The sequence below is a fragment of the Psammomys obesus genome, unplaced genomic scaffold (assembly GCF_907164565.1).
Source record: "Psammomys obesus unplaced genomic scaffold, mPsaObe1.curated_primary_1811, whole genome shotgun sequence".
Lineage (NCBI taxonomy): Eukaryota > Metazoa > Chordata > Mammalia > Rodentia > Muridae > Psammomys > Psammomys obesus.
Window position 1 is genome coordinate 7,428,042 of NW_026591816.1, and position 19,792 is coordinate 7,447,833.

General features: G+C 50.5%; 2 protein-coding genes across 15 annotated transcripts in view; both read left to right on the top strand.

Annotated features, from left to right (window-relative positions):
• The window catches only part of R3hdm2 (R3H domain containing 2), a 107,250-nt gene extending 101,342 nt beyond the window's left edge, over positions 1-5,908 (top strand). For 13 of the 14 annotated variants that reach the window (XM_055611953.1, XM_055611952.1, XM_055611954.1 and 10 more), the window contains 5 exons: positions 224-393; positions 1,818-1,965; positions 3,619-3,716; positions 4,053-4,137; positions 4,908-5,908. In XM_055611953.1, coding sequence (XP_055467928.1) covers positions 224-393; positions 1,818-1,965; positions 3,619-3,716; positions 4,053-4,137; positions 4,908-5,248 — 842 coding nt within the window. In that variant the 3' untranslated portion in view covers positions 5,249-5,908. The remainder of the gene's footprint in view (positions 1-223; positions 394-1,817; positions 1,966-3,618; positions 3,717-4,052; positions 4,138-4,907) is intronic. The other variant, XM_055611956.1, reaches the window with a different exon arrangement.
• A 79-nt stretch (positions 5,909-5,987) lies between these two features.
• Positions 5,988-13,995, top strand: Stac3 (SH3 and cysteine rich domain 3). The gene is made up of 11 exons (XM_055611965.1): positions 5,988-8,501; positions 8,750-9,014; positions 9,243-9,340; positions 9,532-9,604; positions 10,450-10,544; positions 12,476-12,542; positions 12,737-12,789; positions 12,962-13,047; positions 13,207-13,258; positions 13,342-13,479; positions 13,638-13,995. The coding sequence occupies exons 1-11, from the start codon at positions 8,436-8,438 to the stop codon at positions 13,734-13,736; spliced, it is 1,092 nt and encodes a 363-aa protein (XP_055467940.1). The 5' UTR covers positions 5,988-8,435; the 3' UTR covers positions 13,737-13,995.
• Positions 13,996-19,792: the final 5,797 nt, after the last annotated feature.

Here is a 19,792-nt window from a genome sequence, read left to right on the forward strand (position 1 = left end):
AGGGCAGGAAAACATTGGTGTCTGGTCTTCCACTCAAACCTCCCCTGGTTGTGGAAGAGAGAGTCAGAAGCCAAATCAGCAGCCACCTCAGAGTCTTGGCAGGACACAGTGAGAACGGCCCTGAAACAAGTGGGTGGATTTGCTTGCTGGCTTTTCTCGTCAGAGATAACTCTGCTTCCAAATAGTTTGAATTCCCAACATCTGCTTTCTTCATGCCACTCAGGAGTGTCTCCTTCTGGACCCGGTGTGGTGGTCATGCAACTGAATGTCCCTAACGGACCCCAGGCCCCCCAGAATCCATCCATGGTCCAGTGGAGTCACTGCAAATACTACAACATAGACCAGCGAGGCCAGAAACCTGGAGAGCTGTACAGTCCTGATGGTAACCCCCAGGTAACTTCTAGTCCTTGTCAGTTGTTTTGTTATTTTTGAGACAGAGTCTCACTGTGTAGCTCTGACTGTCCTGGAACTCGCTATGTAGACCAGACTGGCCTCAAACACTGGAACTCACAGAGATCCACCTGCCTCTGCTTCCCAAGTGCTGGAATTAAAGGGGCATACCACTATGCCCAGCTCAACCTTTGTCTTAATAAAGATGGTCCAGATTCTTCTCAGAAATAAACCCTATGTCATCAACTGAGCAGCCTCTTTTACACATCTTTCTCGGGATGTTTTGAGGAAGGAACATGAGGATAACAAAGTGGCCCTCTTTTCAGGAACCTGATGATCCTAGAGAGGAGAGTAAACATGTTAGACCATGCTTAGAGCATGTTTAAAATGGAGGAGCCAGGATGACTGTGAGCTTAGTGCACATAAGGCAGAGCAGCAAGCACTCTGGGCTGGAGCAGATGGCATCTGAAGAGCCCAGGACTGACCTCCGGCCTGCACAAACTGCACACATACAAACACATGCACAAATATAGGGACGCTGCAGCCTCTCAGCCTGCAGGGAACAATCTGAGCAGACTGAGGAAGGAAATGAGTTGGCACCACGTTTTCAAGCACTGAATCAGAGCTTCCAGAGTTTTATCTCAGGTTTTAGATTGAAACACAGTGAAACTTTGGGAAATGTTTTCCATATGACAGTTATCACAACAAAGCTTTAGGCACAGAGCCATAGAAAAGTAGCAAAGTAGCAAAGCAATGAGAATGAGTGCTATTGACTGATAAACACTGCTCAAGACCTAAGGAGGAAGGATTTATAATAAACACAAGGGTAGATTCTATTGATGGAGGGTGCAAGGTACAAGGGACCTCTTCCATAAGGATGGGTTCTAGTCACTGAGAAACTAAGCTCAGGATAAGGGTCTAAATGGGATTTGAGGGGGTTGAGAAGGCTGGCTCTGTAGAGTAGCAAAAAAATCACCAGGTTGTCAGACAACATCCACTGCAGCCTTCTGAGTGACCAGGCATCAGTCGTTTCCTTTCTTTGAAGAAAATAGGCCAGTATGTTTGACAAGTCAAGTTCCTTCAATACTTTCTTTAAGTTCTGCCTCTTAAACATATACACATACATACAGACAAAACAAGGAAATAGTTTTTCAAGAATGGGTACTGAAAATACAAACTAGGGCTGCTGAGGTAGGTGAGTGGGTCACTGCTTGCCTAGCATACCTGAAGCCCTGGATTTGACCCCTAGCGCTGGAAATAAGAGTAGTAAATAACAACAAACTAATTAAGGATCAAGAAAGCAGTTTGAGGCAGCAGCCTGATTGGGGCAGTTCTTATAAGACCACTTTGTAGAGTGATGAATTGTAACATGGGAACGTACAAAAGGTAATGTGTGTTTATGTGGTGTGTGCTCTTCTCTTTCACAGGCCAACGCACAAATGGGCAGCAGCCCTGTCACATCTCCTACGCAGTCTCCAGCACCTTCTCCTGTCACGAGCCTCAGCAGTGTCTGCACTGGACTCAGCCCCCTGCCCGTCCTCACACCATTCCCCCGGGCTGGAGGTCCTGCACAGGGTAAGGAGTTTGATGGAGGTGAGCTGCTACGGAGTTCAGCATTCCCATCCCATTACAAAATGGGAGATTAGAAGACAGCAACAGGTAGGGAAGCAGTGGAGCTAACTCAAAGGACAATGACCCTCTTTACTGCTGCTCATGCATAGTTTACCCAGCCCTCCTTCACATCCATGGTGTCTGGTACCAAGCAGGGTAAAGAGTCAGAGAAGTTCGTTCAGCTTCCAGTGAACAGAAGAACTCAACCCAACATCAGCACTGAATCAGAGATCTGGGAATAAGAGGCTATGTCAGAACCATACGGGCTTTGTTTTGTTAAGATTTTTTTTTTACTGGGCTCGCCTCAGGAAGCAGAGGCAGGAGGATCTCTGTGAGTTTGAGGCCAGCCTGGTGTACAAAGTAAGTTTCAGGTCAGCTAGGGATACACAGAGAAATCCTGTCTTGAGGGGAAAATATTTTTTAATTTATTGTTTATACGCATGTGCCTGTGTGAGTATGTATACTGGGGTTATAGGCAGTTGTGAGATAACTTATTGATGTGGATACTGGGAACTAACTCAGTTGCCTCTGCAGGAACTAGGTGCTCTTAACTGATGACCCAGCTCTCCAGCTCCCAAGAAGAATGTGATTTCCTATTAAAACACCTGGGTTCCAGTTCCAGGACAAACTAGCTTTGTGATGTTGAACAAGTTACTTAAACTTAGAAAGTAGATTTTAGTTTTCTTATCCGTAAAATGGATGAGAAACATAAGGAAATAATAGTCTTATTTTTTTTTTGTTTTGTTTTGTTTTGCTTTGGCTGTCACAAGCCAACTAAAAATAAGGTTAAGAAGTTGTTAAAAACTTTAAAATGCTCTGAAATAATTTTGTGAGTAGTAGTAAGTTATACAGTACTTAGTCTGTCCCAGTCATTTACACAAGGGCTTTATATGCTATGTTCAGCTAGCTGTCCAGTAGCTCCAAGAGGGGAACTCCCCAACACTGCATTTCCAGTTCCACAGCCAATATTTTTGTGCTCTTGTCTACCACTCCATGTTGCCTCTCCTATGAGTTAGAAACTTGGAGCTTGGGCATGAGGAACATCCCAGAGGTGATGCAAGACACTGACAGTTCAAGGCTCTTCCCTGGTCATTTCCCTTTTCTCATTTTCTTGAGACTAAGTCTCACTTTGTATCCCAGGCTGGCCTCAAACTCATAGCAGTCCTCCTGCCTCAGCCTCCCTAGTGCTAGAATAACAGGCATGTACACCTAACTCTTCCTGGCCATTTACGTTGGATCTACAATGGACAGAACTCAAAGGTGAAGGGATATAATAGTCCTGCTTAGAGTTTAGGAAGGGGCACAGCTCTTTGTTTTTTGTTTGTTTGTTTTGGTTTGGTTTTCTGAGCAGGATCTTACTACATAGCCATGGTTGTCTTGGAACTCTCAAGGTACACCAGGCTGCCCTTGAACCTGTAGAGATCTGCCTGCCTCTGCTGAGTGCTGGGACTAAAGTTGTGTGCCACCGCATAGAAACACAACTCTTAAATCAGTTACATAGGCACTCCATCATAGAAAACACACGTAGGAACACTGTGCATCGCTGTTTGTCTCCAGAGCCCCCTGAATCTCAAGATAGACAGACTGTGAGTAAGACCGTCTGTTCTTACTCCCTAGGTGATGGGCGCTATTCCCTGTTGGGTCAGCCATTACAATACAATCTGTCCATCTGCCCTCCCTTGCTCCATGGCCAGTCAACTTACACGGTGCACCAGGTAAGCACAGCCACCTTCAGTCTTGGGGCATCAGATCCCCTTCTCATGTGGGCCCCTGTCTGCGAGTCCTCTGCTTCAGCCAGCCTGGGGGCATAGGAGAAAACAATGGACAAAGTGAAAAGAGTTTACCCCACTACTGTGCTCACAACTCCCATCTCAGTGCCCAGGGGGAGAGGTTTGATGTCTCACTTACCACTCCCTGGAAAATGTAACTGCCTGCTAGGGTTGGGTCTTCAGGGTGGGTGGGGTGCTATTCCTCAGTCCCTAGGGCAGGCACTGAGACACAAAGCAATCAATGTTGTTCACTTGGGATGAGAGTTATGTTGGATGTTGAAGGGACAGAGTGGATTGAAGCACGGAAACCGTGGCAAGAGACAAGCACTCAAATCTGCCTCCACTGACCTGGGGACAGCAGATGTTGGTGAGTAGCAAGACTCCAAACCCCCAAGGGAAGATGCCCTTCACTGCCAGCCCAGTGCCAGAGGGAAAGCTGGCTGAAAATGGGGAAATGAGTCTTCTTTGCTCAAGAGAAGCAGAAGGTATAGAAATGAAGTATCTGTGTCCCCGAGCAAGCCATCCAGGGTTCTAAGGTAGACCGTCCTAGACACTTGGAGTAGCACAATGTGAGCTTACTAAGCCTCATGTTAAGCTACAGTCTCTTAGAAGCTGTTTTGATCCTAGTCTAGGATATCTCCCTGTGGTCATCCTAGACCTGATTCAGGGGCTTGATAGAGAGTGTGAGAGAGGAGCTTTCTTCATTAGTCTTCCCACACAGGTCTTTGGGATTCTGCAATCTGCAGTTGTTGCCTAAACAAGGAAAGAAAGGGGTGGGAACTGCTGCTCAGGAAAAGGTTGAGCCACTAAGTTGATTAAAAATTACTAATAAACCTAAGTTTTACAGCAGTGCCACCCTGTGAGGGAATAGAATTATAGGTGCCCAAATCAGAAACCTGAGCTGTTAATTCTCAGTCATTCTTGTATCTCTGGGTTTGAAGAAAGGAGGGTTCGTTTTATCTTTCTGGCTGCCCCCTACCTCCACCTTATCTTGATGGGTTAATCTGGGGAGTCTAAGAGGGAAAGGTAGGGCTTTTGAGGGCTTTTTGGGTAGAAGCTGGATCAGTGACAAAGCCAGGCCACTGTCCAATCATTGCTCCACCTCTCACAACCATGTTGTTTCTCCTCCCCTTTCAGTGCTGGGAAGGGTGCTGGAGGTGACAGATCTCCCTGAAGGCATCACCCGTACCGAGGCAGACAAACTCTTCACCCAGCTTGCCATGTCTGGTGCCAAGATCCAGTGGCTTAAGGATGCTCAGGGGCTGCCTGGTGCAGGCGGGGGGGACAACAGTGGGACTGCTGAGAATGGCCGCCACTCGGACCTTGCTGCCTTGTACACTATAGTGGCTGTGTTCCCCAGTCCCCTAGCTGCCCAGAATGCCTCCCTTCGCCTCAACAATTCTGTGAGTCGCTTCAAACTGCGAGTGGCTAAAAAGAACTACGACCTGAGGATTCTGGAGCGAGCTAGCTCCCAGTAAATGGAGGAGGGGAGGGACTGGCACGGTAGGAGTGGGGGCTGAGCTGAGGGAGCCAAGACAGACGGACTGGGCCAGAGCCTACCGCAGTGGCTGAAGAGCGAAGCAGACAGATTCTCACACCGGCATGGGACTCCTTTGCCATGGCTCCCCTTTTTCCCTTAGTTGGTCCCTTTCTGTCTCCCTCTCCTTCCCATCCTCTTCTATCACTTTTTTAATCTCTTCTCCTACCATGAAATTAATTTCTTTCATATTTTTTGGTCAAGTAGAATTGAGAGGGTCTCACATTCCCCTCTTCTCCTGTTTTGTCACCATCCCAACCTCCCTTTCCTTTTTTGGTCTTCATGAATATATTTATATGGACAGAATTAAGAAAAATAAATTGATTTCCCCATTCTCTCACTTCCCCCATCTTGTCTCCCCAAACCCCACAGAGTTAAAAACTTGGGATCCCCCCCATCCCCAGAACACGTGTATATTGTTTATTTGAGGTTTGTGCCACAGTAACAGACACAGTATTTAATTGCACATACAGATGTTTGCTGGGTTCACTGTAAATTTTATTTAATCTGGTTTTTTGTTTGTTCGGGGAATTACTTGGGGGGAGGTTGGTTTTGTTTATAAATATAAAAAAAGCAAAAACATGTTGCTGGACATCAATCACTGTTTCTCTGTGGATGGTCGATGTGGGCAGGGTTAGAAGCTCTAAGGAGATTCAGTTCCACAACTGCTAAAAGGCTTTTTTTTTTTTTTTTTTTTTTTTTTGGTAGGTTAGGAAGATTTCCCTAGTGTTGTGTACACGGTTTTGTTTTGTCTTGTTTTTTTGTTGTTGTTGTTTTGACCAGTTCCTCCTGGCCCTTCCTCCCTGTACACAATTCTCACAGATGCTTGGGTGTCTGAAACTGGTCTGTGGTTCTCCAACTCTGCAAATTGCTTTTCACCAAGCACATTGCTCAACTCTGGGCCTTTGTGTCCTTATCAGAGGTTCCTTCTTGCCCATTAATTCTGGTATTCATTACAGCCTTGCTACTGACCTGGGCAAATCAAGTCCAGAACTAGGTCAAGATGCTGGCCTCATTTCTGTCCATCCAGTCTTCTGAAAAACCCTGCAGGGATGGAGAACTTGGACCTTTAATCCTTCGTAGGATTGGGTTCTTGGCAGAAACACAAGTGGATGTTGCTTACAGTAAGACCAGCTGAACTTAACAGTGCCACTCACCTGTCCCTGTCCCATGCAGTTGACAGAACTGAGCATTAAAAGTCACCACTTGTAGCTGTGTGTGGTAGCATATGTCTTTAATCCCAGTGCTCAGGGAGGCAGACGTAGGTGGATCTCTTGAGTTCAAGAGACAAGCTTGGTCTACAAAGTGAGTACAGGACAGCCAGGGCTACACAGAGAAATCCTGTCTCTAAAAACAACAACAAAGATGGCTTGGTGCATAAATGACAGAAAACCTGAGTTTGATCCCAAGACACATAGTGGAAGGAGAGAACTGACTTTGACAAGTTGTCCTTTTACCACCACCCACAAGTTAGAAGACATGCACCAGTAAATATTTAAAAGATAAATAAATTATTCTTAAAGATAAACCTCACCAAAAAAATAGAAATAAGCCTCCCTGAGGAAGGCAGCTGTGGACTGGGGAGGTTGGTTAATGACAGTAGTGGTGCTTGTGTGTAAGCCCACAGTTTGAGTCTAATCCCTGGATCCCACAGGGTGGCAGGAAAATAACTGCCTGCAAGAGTTGTCCTCTGATTTCCACACATGCCTGCACTCACACACATCCATCCATACAAGAAGAAACACAGGTGGCCCTGGCCTTGCCAGGGTTAACTAACTGCTCCTTAGACCTCTGGGTATTTTTTTTTGTTGTGTTTTAATCTCCTCACATGCGTGTGCGTCATAAACAAAGTTTCCTACTGGGCCTGCAGTGTGGTGGTCCAGGACATGGTTAGCATGGCAAAACCCAGGGTTCAGTCCCTGAGACTTGAGGCAGAGTAGGGTAGAAAATGCCCCTTCGTGATTAGCCAGGACTGACCTTCTCAGTGTAAACACTCAGAAGAGCCACCCTTGGGGGATGGGAGGAGTCAGGGTCGAGCCCTGCCCCAGACCTCATGGTTCCAATTTCTGCCTGTCAGCTGTGCTCTCAGCTGTCCACTGTCCTCCAGCCCTGTCACTTCAGCTCTGCCACCACAGTGAGAGGCTAGGAGGCCTACAACACTGTCTGGGTAGCGGCCGTGAATCCAGAAGATTCTGGGGGCTTAGCCCTGAAGGAAGAGGACTGGCCCTCTCCAGCATCACCATCAAGGTCTTAGGGGCTCCCTCTTTCCACACTGAACTGACTTAGGGAGTCTCAGAAGCAAGTCATCTCACCATCCTTTTATTTCCCCAAGCCTGAGTCTGTTCGGCTTCTTCGTTTCTCTCCTTATCTGTGAGTAGTTTGGGTTTTAGAAGTGAAATTGTTCTAATTCAGGATGAGCCAAGATTGGAGGAGGGGTGTGGTATGGTGGGGTCCAGGGAATGAAGTAGTAAGGAAAGGAAAGGCTCATATTACTTTGAAAACCTAAAATAGCTGAGGCCTAAGGCAGGCCAGGACAGAACTAGGTACAAGGCTCAGGAAAGAGGTAGGGGAGGGCAGGTCTCAGGACATACCTTCATACATGTAGACAAGTGTTGACCTTACTAACCAGAAGCCATGAGAAGGTGTGATTTGTATCAGTCACTTACAACTATCTGTAAGACAGTGTCCTTCAACATGTGGTCACATGTCAGATATTTACATTACAGCAAAATTACTGTTAGGAAGTAGCAATAAGATAATTTTATGTTTGGGGGCCACTACAACGTCAACAGTATTAAAGGGTCGCGGCATTAGGAAGGCCGAGAACCACTGCCGTAGGAGAGCCTAGAAGCCAAAGGCCTTTACTATTGGATTTGAAGACTCTGGGGCCACTTCTTGGTGTGGAAAGATAGGTGTTAGTTTAAGGGATCGGTTGGGAAGTCTTCCCTGTGTTGGACATCTTTTTCCGAGCCTCCATAGACTGTGCTCACGAGCTTGAGTAAAGGCTGTTTAACCAGGTTTCTCCCAGAGCCCCCTTTCAAGGGGGACCCTACTGTGTGCATCAAGGATACAGGAAAAGAAGAGCAGCCAGCGATTAGATCTCACAGTGGGGTCCAACCTCCTGTAGGATGACAGAAAAGGAGGTGCTGGAGACCCCTCAGCCCCCCTTTCCAGCAGAGACTCCACAAAGTGGGGTGAGTCTGGACCTTTGACCCCTGGGTGGGGGCTGAGAGTCGGGGCTGGGGGCTGGGGGCCATCACAGCATCTGAAAAAAAAAAAAAACTGCTTGGATTGATCCCACTTTGGAATGACTCATTGGTTGTTGGGCTAGCCAACACCTGCAGCCCCAATCCACTAATCCCAGGGACATTGCTTTCCCATGATAGAAAAATGAGAACTCGACTGTCATTTAATATTGGGTTTCCTTCACCCCCTCCCTCAGCTACAACGACTGAAGCAGTTATTCAAGAAGGGCTCTCCAGAGACAACAGAGATGGAGCCTCCCCCAGAGCCCCAGGCCAATGGCGAGGCAGTGGGGGCTGGGGGTGGGCCCATCTACTATATCTATGAGGAAGAAGAGGAAGAGGAGGAGGAAGAAGAATCACCTCCAGAACCTCCCAAGCTTGTCAATGACAAGCCCCACAAGTTCAAAGATCATTTCTTCAAGAAGCCCAAGTTCTGTGATGTCTGTGCCCGGATGATTGTGCGTGAGTCTTGAAGGGGAGCAGAGGCAGTAAGGCGGAAGGCTCGGGGTGGGACAGGACTACGAGAGCTATGTTTGTATAGACAGACTGGCAATACCCACTCTATGAAAATACTGAAGTTGACAGGCTAGAGTCCCAGAAGAGAGCAGGCAGATCAGAGCGGAAGTAGCCACAGTGGTACAAAGGGAAAGGAGATCCAGAGCCTTATTCAACTATTCTCCCCCTCCCAAGTCAATAACAAATTTGGGCTCCGCTGTAAGAACTGCAAAACCAACATCCATGAACATTGTCAGTCCTACGTGGAGATGCAGAGATGCTTCGGCAAGATTGTGAGTAACGAGGCCCTGGGGAGGAAAAATGGGGAAGGGAAAGCACAGGCCTTCAGCTGCTCCTTGCTGGCCCTAAAGCCATCCCGTCCATCCCCTGCTTTATCTTATTCTGAGCAGGGCTGAGTACTCACTGGGGAGGCGCTTCTGGACCTATCTGCTCCTTCTAATGCATTCCCCATCCCATCCTACAGCCGCCTGGTTTCCGTCGGGCCTACAGCTCCCCACTCTACAGCAACCAACAGTATGCTTGTGTCAAAGATCTCTGTAAGTGATGGACCTATGGACCTGAGGGAGTGGGCGAACCTCAGATGCTTTCACATCACCCCCCCCTGCAAAGGAAATGCTGAAACAGAATCATTCTATTTCCCCAGTTCTCCCTCAATCTAGTATTTTTACAGCCATCTCTGGATGCAGTGATTAGCCCTGGAATACAGCTGAGAAAGACAAGAGTGAGCAAGTACTACAGATAGCCAAGGCGGAGATAACAATGAAACCTTAAGTCAGTTAGTTCCTTTCAAACCATTTTTAAAAGTGTATTCATTGAGGCTTCACTGATGGTACAGGCACCTTTAATCCCAGCACTCACAAGGCAGAGGCAGGCATATCTCTCTGATTTCTGTACGTAACCAGGGATAGTGAGACTGCCTCCAAAGAGAAAACGCAGTGACAGGCCTGTGTTCAGGGCTCTCTTTTCTCCTGGACACCTGATGGACACACATGCCAAAAGCTTGTAGAAAAGCTAAACTCTGTAAAGAGTATGGTGCAGAAGAATGTGCTGGTGCTGGTGCCCTGGCTTGCACACATGCCACTTAGCAGGACCAAAGCCAGGAGGATAATGGTGAGTCCAAACATGCCCCAATTCCAAGAAACAGATCAATGCTGTCTTTCCAACATCATCTAGTGCTCTACTTGGAAGAAGTCTCATTACTAGGCATTCCCAGTGGTAGTTTAGAGCTCTTTGTAGCTGGTGACCTAGGTATTACACAGCTGGCCTTTCCCTGTTGTCTGTGTCTCCAATTCCCAATAAGTCCCTGTTCGGGTCTACGGAATCCCAGACAGCCCTGCACTGCCTTCCCAGTAATGTCTTCTTTCTCCTCCCATCCCAATAGCTGCCAATCGCAATGACCCTGTGTTTGAAACCCTGCGTGTTGGGGTGATCATGGCAAACAAGGAACGGAAGAAGGGACAGGCAGATAAGAAAAATGTGAGCACTATATGTCCCCACAGAGGCCGTTTCAGAAGCTCTATGGGTCAGGTCGTTTGCTCCTCAGGAAAATGACCCTAAACATTGCCAGACCAAACAGAAGCATTCCTGTGTGGGCCTCCATTTAGAGCTGAGAATGTACTTCAGTGATGGGGTGTTTGCCTAGTTTGTGCGTGGTGTAAGGCATCCTGGTTTAATACCTAGCACTCAAAAACAAACTTGTTGCTGCCATAGAGCTTACAGAGTGCCATAGAGTGCCACAGATGGCTAAGTCCAGGCCCTGGCATTGCTGGATAACAGGCAAGACCTGTGCTTTTTGCATTTGACGGAGATAATTTTGTCATTCCAAGTAACAAAGGAATTCTAGAGCCAGCAAGAGTCCATGAAGGTCATCTGATGTGATCTGTTCATCATGTAGCTGAAACTGAGGCCCACTGGTTAAGGGTGACCTCATTGTCCTTACAATAGACTTACAAAGTTGGAAATGCCAGAAATGTTTTTGCCTGGACAAGCAATTAATTTCTCCCTAGATAGCCTTATGAACTAATATAGATGGTGTTAGTTAAATCAATTCCAGTTCTGGTGTCTTTATGGGCACCAGGCATGCACATGATATAGAGACATACATGCAGGGAAAGCACTCATAAACATAGAATGAAAATGAAGTCTTAGCAGCAAACACTCATTAACACTCACCATCAATCCCCACCTCCTTTTATTGAGGGTCTCAGGTAGCAAACCACTATCAAATCTCCTTGTAGCTGAAGATGATCTTGGACGTCTAGCCCTCCTGCTTTCACTTCCCAAGTCTTAGGACTACAGATACACGTCCTCACACCTGCTTTATAGGATGGTGGGGATTGAAACCAGGGCATCATGCATGCTCGGCCAAGCACTCTCCCAGCTTAAGTGCATCTCTGTTCCATTCTGCTCTGAAGGTCTTGCCATACAGCACAGGCTTTCTGTAACTTGCTTTATAGCCTAGGCTGGCCTTGAACTCATGACCTTCCTACCTCAAGCCTCCTGTTGTTGGAATTGTAGGCAAGTACCACCTTGCCCAGGTTTTAATAATAAGAGAAAATTTACTTTTCTTGAGGGGGGGGGGGAAAACTGCCCAAAAATAAAACTAGAGATCTGATCTCAAAGTGGTTGATACAAAGCTTGGGTACAAATAACAAATTCCAGTCGGTTCAACTATGAATTATATGAATTACAAGGCTGTTTCAGGAGGAACGCCCATATTCTTAGGTACTGTTCTCAACAGGAAAATGTGAAAACTATGTTGCCAGACAGGTTAGGTGGTGCAATACCTATAATCCCAGCATTTAGGAGCTAGAGGCAAGAAGGTCATTCTGACCACATAGAGTCTGAGGACAGCTGGCCTTCCTGAAACTCTGCTACAAAAAAAAAAAAAAAAAAAAAAAAAAGAGGAGGAAGGGAGAAAATGCTGTGACCCCCACCACTACCACTTTTTCTTACACACTGGAGTATGTTTAAGCAGACAGTATAATGAAGGGCCTGAAATCTTTATCATAGGGGCATTTGAAGGGACTGAAAATTACTGGGAAAGAGAAGCCAGAAAGGATATGTCTGCTGTCCTTACATAGTTAAAGGGATTGTGTTTGCTCCACATATAAATCGCTGGAACATGAATCCAGACAAATAACTAAAGATAACACAGGCTTAATAAAAAGAAATTGAAAAAAAATCACATGGGGTTATGTTGTAGGGTAGTGTAGGGTATGGGTGACCTGCCTGCCAGCAATATGTCAGAAGAAATTCCTGCATCAGGGAGGTAGTTGGACTAGATAGTTTCTCCAAGTTCTTCCAATGTTTAGGTACTATTATTCTACCACTCTCTGTCCTGCCTGGAGAGGCAGGGAAAACACAGGATCCCAAGACAACATCTCTAACTCTGTGTCATCCTTTAGCCGCTAGCAGCCATGATGGAGGAGGAGCCAGAGTCAGCCAGGCCCGAGGAAGGCAAGTCACAGGATGGTGAGTGAGTGTCGCCCACCTCCACCCACAGAGGTGGGATGCTGTGGGTGTAGTCAAGGGTTCAGCTTCTCTATAGCAAGTGGAGAGGGAAATGGTGGGCCCAGGGTAAAAAAAGGTTCTCCAACGCAGTGGAGAGGGGGATGATAGATGCCCTCCTGGACACAGGAGCAATTTGTCCATATTTCCCATCCAAGGAAACAGCACAGAGAAGGACAAGAAGGCTGAGAAGAAAACACCTGATGACAAAGTAAGAGTCTTCTCCCTGTACTACTCTGTCCTCCTCCCTGTCAAGGTTTGACATCTGTCACACCTGTTCCCATTACCCTCCCACCTCCCCACACCGAGACAGACACACAAACCAACAAATTCCTGGAAGAAGTAAAGGAGTCTGGTAACTCATCACCCTCTTTCACCCCCAGCACAAGCAGCCTGGCTTCCAGCAGTCTCATTACTTTGTGGCTCTCTATCGGTTCAAAGCTCTGGAGAAGGATGATCTGGATTTCCCGTGAGGAGCCTTCAAGGGAGGCGGGAGTATGGGGAGCATTGAGGAGTAAGAGATGAGCTCTCTGTGGGAATGGAGGAGGGCATGTGCCCTGGCTGGCCTCACTTACTGACAGAACTGATAGGTGGATTAAACCACAGAGAACTCTCCTTCCTATCCCAGGCCAGGAGAGAAGATCACTGTCATTGATGACTCCAATGAGGAGTGGTGGCGGGTAAGACTAACGGCTAGAGCTAAGTTGGGGTATGGGTAGTGTCTGGAACCTGAGATCTTCAGTCTACTTACTGGCTTCTCTAGGGGAAAATCGGTGAGAAGGTCGGATTCTTCCCTCCAAACTTCATCATTCGAGTCCGGGCTGGGGAACGCGTGCACCGAGTAACCAGGTCCTTTGTGGGGAACCGCGAAATTGGGCAGATCACCCTCAAGAAGGACCAGGTAGCTCAGGCACCTTAACCTGATCCCAGGCCTGATCGCACCTCCCCCACCCACGCGCCTTGAAGCTCCTAACTCGTTAGTGTAAATGCCCCTCCCAACTTCCCTGCTCTCATCTGCCCTTAATTCAACTCCTACTCTACAATCCTTTAACCCCTTAGATTGTGGTGCAGAAAGGAGATGAAGCCGGGGGCTATGTCAAAGTTTACACCGGCCGCAAGGTGGGGCTGTTCCCTGCTGACTTCCTGGAGGAGATCTAGGTGTCCTAGCGCCTGCTGGCGGAAGACCCCCACCGCTCGTTCTGGGCGGGGCCCTGGGCGAGTTGGGGAGTACTGGATATGGAGAGTTGGAAAGGCCTACCAGAGCACAGTGATGTTTCTGGGGAGGGTCTGGATTGCGCCTCTCTCCCACGCTTCAGGCCATCAACCTTCAAAAGCGGGGAAGGTGGGGGAGGGGAGAGCATCTTCATTAGGATACGCCAAGGCCCCGGAACTGTCATGTTACGAATTTAATTAAAGTTTTGACAAAAGTTAGAAAAGTTTTGTTTTGTTTTGTTTTTTAACTGCGGACGAAGAGAAAGCCTGCGGAGGGAGGTTGTTCCCCTGCTGCTCCGCCTCATATTGTTGGGTTATGGAAAGTCAAGGCTGGTGTGGGTGGACAGATTTGCACCCACTAGGATGGGCTTCTGCTGAAAATGAACCAAGAGCCAGACAGGAGTCGTTGCCCCTGTGGCTGGGAGAATAGCATGGTCCTTCCGCTAGATCTCGTCGGCCCATGCCTTTCTGAACCTGGCTCCGAGCCCGTCCTGGCCGCCAGGGGGCGATGCAAGATCTCCGTTGGAGAGAGAGGGATGGGGAAGGATGGAGGGGTGGCTAAGGGGAGAGAACCGTAGACACCAAGCCCGAGACCCTAAGGCCTGGGAGGGGGTGGGGTGCGTGCCGTCTCCATGGCAACATTTCCTCTAGTCCTTCGGGAACGCGGCTGGCGATGCCTGGGGGGGCCTAACCCCTCCCGCACGGCCCCTGCCCCAGCCCTTTTCCGACAGGTACGGAGTGAGAGGACGCCTGGCAGACAGCTAACCGGGGCCCCCTGCGGCGTGCCGTATGCAAATGTTATTATTTGCATATGCAAATATGCAAATGCTCCGGCACTGGTCAGGGCGGCAGGTGGCGAGGAGCAGGAAGGTGTGTGGAAGAGAGCAGAAGGAGATGAGGAGTTTGGGGACTTAGGAGCCAACCATTGAGAAGCAGCTCGGGGTGGTCGCTGGAGTGGGTGGAGGGTCTTGGGTTTGATAGCGGGTAGGGGGAGGGTCGGCCTAGCCAGCCAGAAGCTCCTCTTCTAATCTATAGGTTTTCTGCCAGGGCCGAGGTTGGCACCGCCTAGCAAGGTTGGCAGCGGGAGCCCGGGCACCATCTGCTGCTGGAGGAGCAGGGAGGGCAGAGGCTCAGCTGGGCTGGGAAAAGGAGGGCCCCGGGACGGGCATCTCCTCCCCTTCCACACAGAGAGATGAGGTGTGCTGGGGGTAGGGAAGCGCACAGCCAAACTCCCTGCAGAAAGGGTTCAGTTTCTTGTTCCCTTTGCCCTTGACTGTCGCTTCTGGAAGTCTGGCAGTGTGAGGGCCAGGGCCTTAGAGAACCATTTGGACAGTCCCCCTTTTTATCATGACTAGGCTGGAACAGGGGCAGACCACAGGCAAATGCACACACCCCCAAAACACACAAGTCAACCTTTTGCCCCATCCCTTCACCAAATCCACCTACCAGAAGCGAGGGGAGGGAGGACGAGGGTGCCAATTGCCTGTATTCACCAAGCGGTCTGAGGGATTCAAACACCCGAGCGCATTTCCCCCGGGACTGTCAAGAGCCCCCAAAAATACTGAAGCAAAACCAATTTACTGGCTCATTGGGCGGCAGTGTTGGTGTAGGGGTGTCGAGGAGCAGGGAGAACGGCTGTTCTCTCCCTATCTCGCAGGGTGCCCCCCCTTTCCCCTCGCCTTACCGAGCCGGCAGCTGTCCCTAATTAGAGCGGCGGTTTAATTGGATTTATCAGCAGTTAATAGGAAATTAAGCAAAGGCCCAAGAGAAGGGGGGTGGGAGGAGCGGGGAGAAGGGCTGTGCCTAACTGGAAGGAGGGGTCCTGGAGCCCAAGGGGTGGAGAATAGTGTCTTGATTGAACCCAGTAATCACAGCCTTCCCCTCAGTATCCTGCCGGTTGAGTTGGGCCCTGGTCAGTCCCAGGAGAGGGCAGGAGATATGACAGGGATACTGTTTGGCCTCCAGTGCCCCCCACTCCCACGAGCCGGCTGCCCGGTGATGGATGACGCTGCCACACGCCGCAAAGGTCATAAGTCTGGGCCAAGGAGCAGACTGAATTGAAAACAGATCAGAGGGAGGGCCAGGGTATTATAGGGTCCAGGATACAATGCCACCCACCCCTCTCCAGGTTCTAATTGCTATTAAAAACAAACAAAACCTTTCTTTTTGATGATTGGGCAGCATGCCTGAGGAGGTGAGGTACAGACTGACCCTGTCTTCTCTCTCACCTCACCTCAGCTGGGGCTACTAGGAATCTCCTAGGGCTGTTGATTGTGTCCTACCAGCCATCACCTTCCCTCTCAAGTGCTTAAGTTGGGGCTGTCAGAGCCACCTGAACTGTTGCAGCAGGGGCAGCCTGAGGACTGAAGGCCTGAGAAGAAATTGTGGGAGCCAATCAAGCAGGGGCCACAGGCCTCAGAGTCCACAGCCCCGGGCACCGCCTGTCACCACATCCTCATTACACTGCTGGGCTAACAAGGGCTGCTCTGAGGGCCCCAGGGACCGCTCTCACACAGCCAGCCCCGCAGGGCACCAATGGCAGCTCCAGCTCCAGCTTGGGTGTAGCCCCTCGCGTGAGTGTGGAAGGGTCTTCTCCGTGCTCCTGGTACAGATGTGTCTGGGAATGCGATGTGTGTTCCTGTGTGTGTTCCGATTTTGTCAGTGCCTCTGTGTGTACACTGCCCGGTTTGCCAACCCTCATCTCTGTGATTTCCATCTATATGTCCCAAGGTGGCTAGGTGTATTCAGCGTTCTTTCGAACGTGCTTTGACATGTCGTCAACGTGTCTGTCTGTGCGCTCTTGGAGTCTGGATGTGCCCCGTATGCAGGCGTCACTGTCTCACAGTCGTACGTGTGAAAATCAAGAGCCACTGCCGCGCTGTGTGTGTGTGTGTGTGTGTGTGTGTGAGAGAGAGAGAGAGAGAGAGAGAGAGAGAGAGAGAGAGAGAGAGAGCGCTGCTCTGGAGTCTCCACTTGCAGGTGTGTGTCTTGGTGACAGTGCGTGGGCGTGGGCCTGGGTGTGAGCTGCGCGGCAGCAAGTACCCGAATGACAGTGTGACGCCCCGCCTGCGCGCGTTCCCGTGCGCCTCCCGCCCCCGCTTCTCTGCCTCCCCGATTCTATTCTTCTCTCCTTTCCCGGCCCGGCTCGCCGTCCGCATCATCTCCATCCATTATTGAAGAAACAGCCGCGTCCCTTCCAATCACATCAACACCCCGCCCCCTCCCTGTTCTGCTCGCCCAGTGGGCCCCTGGCTGCTGAGGAGGAGGGGACGCCCAGGCGTAGCGGGAGCCCCCGGCAGAAGTGGGTTCATGACCCTGTGCCCCGGTCTGGGCAAGGCACTGGGACACCAGGGTCCCTGGCGGTGAGCGCTTTACATAAACAGATGGCGCGGGCGTCTTTGTCTCGCTCGCTAGCCCGCTTGCCGCCAGGCTCCTGGCTCCGCTTCTGTCTGGCTGATGCAATCATGATCATCTCAGAGCCTCAGGACCCAGCGCCCTTAATAGTGGCAGCGGGGGGTCAAGGGCCCGCGGGGCTCCCGAGCAGATGCAGGGCATTGTGGCTCCCCTCTCGGGCGCCCTCTCTAGTACCTCAGCTGCAGCGGGAAGACAGAGGCCGCTGCGAGGTGACAGGACTGCGGAAGGCGCGGGGAGGGGGACCCTGAGCAGTGCCCCAGGGTGTCCGCGGGCTGTTCTATTGGGTTGCTGCAGCTCCCCGGGGACAAGTACTAAGCCACAGAATAGAAACAGAGCTCAAGAAGAGTGGGTGGTGGAGAGGGAGAGGGAGAGAGAGAGAGAGAGAGAGAGAGAGAGAGAGAGAGAGAGAGAGATTTGCAGAGAGGCCACAGCAAGGTAGAGAAGTGTAGAGGGAAAGAGAAACTGGCAGAGACACACAGAAAGATACCGCTAGGTTGAGAGCAGAGTGGCAAAGAGAGGCACAGACACACCTAAAGACACAAAGGTAGAGACAGTCTGAAGAAAGGAGAGGGAAGAGTGACAAGCAGGGGCTCGGCGGAGGCAGGTCGGAGGAAGTCCGGTAAGAGCAGAGATGAAGCCCAGGGTGTCTGAGGACCCAGCCTGAACCCGGATGCCGCCGGCACCTGGTGAGAGTCTTCTACGTCCCGTGTATGTCCTCTGCCCACGCCAGAAGAGTGGAGGCTGAGGGACCCCACTACCTTGGTTGCATGAGTGAGTCACCAGGCACAGACCTACCTGTATGCACACTCCGGGCGCAGACTTAACTCGAGCAAACATGGGAAATGCAGAGCAGGCGCTGCCCGACAGGGGGAACCCCAGACCTCTTCCCCGAGCTTGAGAGCAGCTCGGCCTCCAGAGGGCGCCGGCACCCACGGACCCCGGCAATCTGCTCGCTCCGGAGAGCCCAGCTGCCCTTGACTTGCTGCGCCGCCAGCCTCACGGATTAATATCCCGGAGTGGTTTAGAGTTGAAGAGTCTGCTCCCCCTGGGACCACGGGTCGCGCCAAATCCTCGGCTAACGACTCCCGCTGTCCCTCCCTCGTCTACCGGACCAGCATGGCCTGAGTTATTTTAGGGGTAAAGTGTAAGGAAGAAGGTGGCGTGAGAGACCTGGAACCCCAAAGACCACGATGCAGGTTTGGGAACACTCAGGAGCAGGGGGAGCGTCGAGAAATCTTGGAGAGCCAAGAGCCGCAGCAACAATGTAACAGCTGAGCTTCAGAGCGGACTAGGGACCCAAAGGAGGAGAAAAGGTTCCAAGACTGAGAGGCTCTGGGGGTCTCCAAGCCTAGGTCATCGGGAACCAGGCAAGAGAGGGCCCAAGAGCAACGGGGCCTAAAGCAAGGGCCAGACGTCCCTCCCGGAGCCCTGACTCCCCAGCTGTGCCACAGAGTACCAGATGTGCAGCCCAGCTGGGCAGCTGCTGGAGCTTGAGCTCTAAGATTGCTATTTACCACCACCACCCCTAGCCGTGCAGGCGCAGGGGCGCTCACTGGACACACCCTCCGTGGCCCAGCCCCAGAGGTGTGGACGCCGGCAGGGCCCTGCTCCGCTCCAGGCTCTGACATCCCATCAGTCCCCCTCCTCTGCCCTACCCCACCCCCACACACATCTCAGTGAGTCTCTGTCTCTTTGTTCTCGCCATGTCTCTGACACTTTATCTCATTATCCGCCGGAGGGAGGCGGAGAGCCTGGACCCCGCAGCCTAATTACAGCAGAGCTTGTCAGCTCAAGGGGCGGGCGAGGTATCCCTGTGTAAGAAAGGGAGGGGCCCCTCAGAAAGGGTTGTCTTCCTCCCTGTACCCCAGGGAGGCAGGGGCGGGTACCTAGCTCATCCCAGCAGGGGCCCAACAGAGGACAAGTTCTTTGGGGGAGATATGGGGGAGCTTGTGGGAGGGAGTGATGGAAATTAATATGGCAGTAAAGAGAAAAAAAGGCTCATCTCCTGTGTCCCCAAAACCAGTCCTCCAAAACCAGTCCTCCAAGGATGGAGGGTTGGGGAAACTTTCTGCCGTGGCAATATAGCATATACTTGACTTGGCTTTTCTCTTCCATATTTCAACATCTTTTCCAGCTTTTTTGTTTTGTTTTGGTTTTTGGTTTTTTTGAGACAGGGTTCTCTGTGTAACCTTGGCTTTGTAGTCAAGGTTGGCAGCAGACTTAGAGATCTGCCTGTCTCTGTCTGCCTCCCCAAGTGCTAGGATTACAGGCGTGTGCCACTGTGCATGGCTCTCTTCAAGCTTTGTGCGGCTGCTTCCTCCATTCAGAGCTCTTCCTCTAGTCCCAAAGCCAGGGATGAGTATGCTGTTCTCCTTGAAGAGCTCTGTCTTCTTCATCTCAAGCCCCTATGCTACCATAGTGGTTGTCTTACATCTAAGCAGTGCAGAGACCCACACACCTCCACTTCCAAGGACTCTGGGCCAAGCACAACCCAGTAAAGCTGCCTGGAGAGGGGTTGGCAGCACAGATGCTGCTCATTTGTCTCTCCTACCAGCCTGTTGGCTCCCCAGGGCTCCAGGGGCTGTGCA